Source organism: Callionymus lyra, chromosome 9 (assembly GCF_982586985.1).
Source record: "Callionymus lyra chromosome 9, fCalLyr1.hap1.1, whole genome shotgun sequence".
Taxonomy (NCBI): domain Eukaryota; kingdom Metazoa; phylum Chordata; class Actinopteri; order Syngnathiformes; family Callionymidae; genus Callionymus; species Callionymus lyra.
In genome coordinates, this window is record NC_141826.1 from 705,911 (window position 1) to 711,359 (window position 5,449).

Genomic DNA, 5,449 nt, shown 5'->3' on the forward strand with positions numbered 1-5,449 from the left:
ATCAAGTCCCTTTTTTTAATAAGATTGAGTCTTTTCTGCCTCCTAGTGGTGTGAGAGATACATTAAATGAGAATAGAAAAAAAAACCTTTTTTTCCCAGCAGCTGACTTCATGGGCTGGCAAAAACATTGACAAATTCGTTGCAGTTGTGTCTGTAACAAGGTAGGCAGTAAACAAACAAAAAATTTCTTCCTAAATGCATGTTGTGTGTTTTAATCATGAATAACATAGACATGATGGATTAATCATCACAGCGTGTTAATAAAATTAGTTGGCGCTTGGAAATGTGTTTAATGGTGACGTAATAGTCACTCTCTCGCTCTCTCTCTCTCTCTCTCTCTCTCTCTCTCTCTCTCTCTCTCTTTCTCTCCCTCCCTCCCCCCCCCCCCCTCTCTCTCTCTCTCTCTCTCTCTCTCTCTCACCCCTCCTCCTGCTCACAGCAGTCAGAGTCAGGCAGCAGACCTTCAGTGTTGCTCTCTTTGTGCTGGAGGAGGAAGAGCGACAGAGCCGACTGGAGACTATGCTTCAGCTCCAGGGAAGATATATATCCCCTGGCTCCCCATTCAACGCACGTTCGCTGCTCTCCGCAATTTTCCACCTAAATCTACGTTCTTATATCTTTTGGAGTGGGCGATAAGGACACACAGCCGTGTTTCCAGACGTCTCCCTGTGCATCTACGCTGGATCGTTTATCTACTGTTGTTGTTTTTTTTCCTTTGGACCAAAATGAAGACTGCTTCCTTTGTGAATGGGGTTAGAGAGAGAGTCTCGCCATCCCTGTCCCTGCCCAAATATTTGGCAGCCGATGCTGGGGATATGCACGTAGATGCTGAATAAATGGGAGGACTCCGTAAGAAAGGGGGGCTAGCAGCAGACATATATTTTCACTCTTGGACCCTTGTATGCGTCTGACAATGCTTCATCCACCACAGCGGATTCTGTTGGTTCAAGGTGTTTTTGCTCATTTCCTTTTCTTGGATTGACTGCTCTGGAGGGGGATGGCACCTTTGTATTGACAGTTAAGGTCAGTGGAGTGAGCTGAAGGTCTGTATCTCATCATCTGTTAATTTAAAAAATAGTCTTGCAATTTGCAAGTGTTTAATTCGGCTTTTTTCCGAATGTGAAACAACCCCTCTTTTTTTCATTTTAATTTGTGGCTTACGCTGCAAAGTTAAATGGTGGATTTTAATTTCAGCATCCATTTTCAGCTTTAAAAATGCTGAGCAGCGTTCTGTTTCTGAGCTTCCTTACGGTCACAAGCCTGACACCGTCTGAAACGGAGAGCCGGAAAACTTCAGCATCTAAAGATATCTGCAAGTTCCGCTGTGAGTGTGAGGAGAGAGACAGCATCCTAAACATCAACTGTGAAAATAAAGGATTTACCACAGTAAATCAATTCCAGGCGCCAACAAATAAGATATCTCAGCTTTTTCTTAATGGTAACTTTCTTTCACGAATCAGTGCCAATGAGTTTGTGAATTATGGAAACGTCACATCACTGCATCTTGGAAATAATGGCTTACAAGAAATCCGCAGCAACGCTTTTAATGGACTACGTTTCCTAAAGCGCCTCCACTTGAACAACAACAACCTGGAGCTAATAAAGGAAGACACATTTTTAGGACTGGAGAGCTTAGAGTACCTGCAAGCTGATTATAATTACATAAGCACCATTGAACCAGGTGCGTTTAGTAAACTGAATAAACTGAAAGTGCTAATTCTCAATGACAACCTGTTGCTAGCGTTGCCTCCAAATATATTTCGCTTTGTCCTTCTCACTCATTTGGATTTACGAGGCAACCGGCTCAAGATGCTGCCATTTGCTGGTGTTCTGGAGCACATAGGCGGCATCATGGAGATCCAGCTGGAAGAGAACCCGTGGAATTGTACCTGTGACTTGATTCCTCTGAAAGCCTGGTTAGACACTATCTCAGTCTTTGTTGGAGACATTGTGTGTGAGACGCCCTTTAGGCTTCACGGTAAAGACATCACACAGCTCATAAAGCAAGATCTGTGTCCTCGGAGGAATGCTGGCGAGCGTGCACACCCTCCCTCTGATTCTAACTTTCAAGGGGCCCTTCCCCCAACCTACCACCCAGGCATGATCACCCCCACTAGGGCCCCGAAAGCTTCCCGACCTCCTAAAATGCGCTACAGACCCACTCCTCGTATCACAAAGGACAAACATGTGTTTGGGCCAATTATGGTCTACCAGACACGGTCTCCTGTACCTATGTTGTGTCCCAGTGTGTGTGTGTGTACTTCTCAGAACCCTGATAGTGGACTTAACATTAACTGCCAAGAGCGAAAGTTGCATAATATCAGTGAGCTGAACCCGAAGCCCTCATACCCAAAGAAGCTCCACCTTACTGGCAATTACTTAAATGTGATTTATAGGACTGATCTGCCTGAGTATAGCTCACTGGAGCTACTCCATCTAGGAAATAACAGAATAGCTGTAATTCAAGATGGAGCTTTTGAAAATCTAACCAACCTAAGACGACTTTACCTAAATGGGAATTACATTGATTCACTCTCAAAATCACTATTCTCTGGCCTGCAGTCTCTGCAGTATCTTTACTTGGAATATAACATCATCAAAGACATTTTACCAGAGACCTTTCATGCTTTGCATAACCTGCAGCTTCTGTTTTTGAACAACAACCTGTTGAGATCGGTACCGAACAATGTCTTCAGTGGCACCATGCTCACAAGACTAAACCTGCGAAATAATCATTTCTCATACCTTCCAGTTCGGGGTGTGCTAGACCAGCTGTCTGCGTTCATCCAAATTGACCTACAAGAAAATCCCTGGGACTGCACCTGTGACATTGTGGCATTAAAGAATTGGATGGAGTTATCCAGTACTAGTGTGGTGGTTAATGAAATAACTTGTGATTCCCCTTCTAAGCACGCCGGTCGCCTCCTGCGCTCGCTCCGAAATGAGGCCATCTGTCCAGAGCCAAGTGAAGTTCCTCCACTTCAACAGATCCCCCCAACAAAAGCCCCTATATCATTAACCCCACAAACCACTGAACACATTTTGCCCTCTCCATCCCCTTCATTTACCCCAGCTAGTCCCACTGAATCCCAAATTGGTACTCTTGACTTACATCCAGAGGTCCCACTTTCAGTCCTGATCCTAGGCCTTCTAGTTGTATTCATTCTTTCCGTTTGCTTTGGTGCTGGGCTCTTTGTGTTTGTTCTGAAACGGCGTAAAGGGATCGAACATGTTCCAGCAGGAGCCAATAATTTGGACCTCAACTCTTTCCAAGTTCAATATGGCTCCTACAATCCAGAACCCATGCAACATAAAACTTCAGAGAGCCACGTGTATAACTATATCCCCCCAATGAGCTCCATGAGTCAAAACCCTATCTATATGCAGAAAGATGGCGAGCAGGTAGCATTCTATTGCAACCTGAAGGAGCTCAGCTTTGGGTCCTTGGATGCAAAGAAGGAGGACCTTCTGACCCACAGTCCAGGGGCCTACACTATCAGTACAGTAGATTTTATGGACAAGTCTCCAACATCATGTGATGTCGCCGCCCCGCAGCCTTCAGAGGGGTTGTATCAAAACTTAAGTGAAAGGCTTAACAAAGAGCTTCCCACATCAACGAACACCCCCCCTTTTAGTTACAACTTTTGCACTTTACCCAAGAGACCCTGTATTGTGCCCCCATTTGAGGCCACCACAGCCAGGCGGCATATCACTAACACAGACAGAGGCAACAAAACAGTATTGTACGGAACTCCCAGGAAATACTATGGGGCTGAGCAACCATCCAAAAAGAGAGAGCACCCTCTTCTGCTCCCTGGGAAGCTTAAAACAGAACCAGATTACCTAGAGGTTCTGGAGAAACACACTGCAGTGAGCCAACTGTAAAAAAAGCAAAGTTCATCCCAGGATTTGTGCAGTACTCATAATAATCCTGCTGTACTGTTATACTCTCTCTCTCTATATATATTATATATCTCTGTTCAGCCCTATATCATTGACTGGAATCATAACGAAACCTTGGGTGATTTGTTTTTTGGTTTTATTCATTTTGTGTAAAAAAAGAAAAAAAAGAAAAGAAAAACAAGAAAATAAGAGGCATATTCATATGCTGTTATATTTTTCTCCTGGAGCATAAACAATTGTTTTTAAACAAGAAAAAGACTGATGACAGGTTCATTACGTGTTGAACTGTAAATGGATTATTTTGTTTAACATAATGTTTTGAGAAACATGAAAATATGGCAAATGATGCGGAAATGCTACACATATATGTGATATATATGAAACCTCTGCAGACGATGTGTGAGTGACGAACTAATCCATAAAATCTCTCCTAGTTCAACAAGCGGTAAAGTGTCATTCTATATACTCCATATTGTGCCTTTGCACTAAACTCTTTCATCTCTCTCTGCAAACTGGAAATGCCAATTTTTCCTATGTTTTTGTGGGCTTGGGATTGTGGGGAAAATGCTGTATTTTCAAGAGTCTTTATGTAAAATAGAAGATTTATTTGTCAGTTAAAAAAAAGAAAATCTTGATTAAAAATATGGATATAAAAGTTCTTGAAAAGGTAAATGTTTCATTTCCATCCCAAAAAAGTGTTTTGGAGATTGTATAACTTGTATGCTATAGGGTCGCAATACCTTGCAAAATTACGTCATTAAATTTTCACTAAAGCACTTTGTCAAGAACCTGAGCTTGAGGTGATTATTTTAAGTTACTGTGTGTTCTTTACTCTAAGTGTGCGTATGTGTATGTGTGTGTGTGTGTTTATGTGTTTGGAGAGAGAGAGGGGAAGAGAGAGACAGGTTTGCGTCACAGAGAGAGACTATAGATTTTTTTTCTGCTGCTGCTCAATGTGACGTAATGTAAATACATTTATGGTTCTTGTTGAAGGATTTTGCGATGCTGCATGATTGGATTTCAGACAGATGAAGAAAGTTCTTTCACTTGTACAAGGCTGCATAAACCAACCATGTGGCTCAACAATAATTAATAACATACATAATGTGTTGATTTGATTGTCTCTTCAATAGATCTTGGGAATTATGCATTAGAAAAGGCGCATAAGCAATGCCCAATCAAAACACTTTACTGGAGCTTAACTCTTGTTTACCATAATCACACCCAATCAACTGTGGTCAAGCATCGGGTGTCATCATTCCAGAAAGGTGCCATCTCCAAGGTACAAAGCCAGCTTTGTTTATACAATGAGTAACCTGCTTTAGAGACCAGGTAGACTTGAGATTACCAAAGAGAGCTTGCGTCCGGGTTCAGTGGCTTTCTTTTGATGTTGTTGAATTCTCCTTTGGTATGCCACTAACACATTTCACTTCTGTGATTTATTGACATAAAGTGTATCTGACCATACTTTTGTAATACAATCATGTCTGTTGAGTATTTCAAACTATGCATATTCTTTGCTTTAACACGAGTAGATCTGGCTCCT

At 42.2% G+C, this 5,449-nt stretch overlaps 1 protein-coding gene across 1 annotated transcript; it reads left to right on the forward strand.

The window, feature by feature from the left end:
• The first annotated feature begins 490 nt into the window (after nt 1-490).
• slitrk2 (SLIT and NTRK-like family, member 2) lies at nt 491-4,545 on the forward strand. The gene has a single exon (XM_087799091.1). The coding sequence runs from the start codon at nt 1,216-1,218 to the stop codon at nt 3,883-3,885; it is 2,670 nt and encodes an 889-aa protein (XP_087655217.1). The 5' UTR covers nt 491-1,215; the 3' UTR covers nt 3,886-4,545.
• Nucleotides 4,546-5,449: the final 904 nt, after the last annotated feature.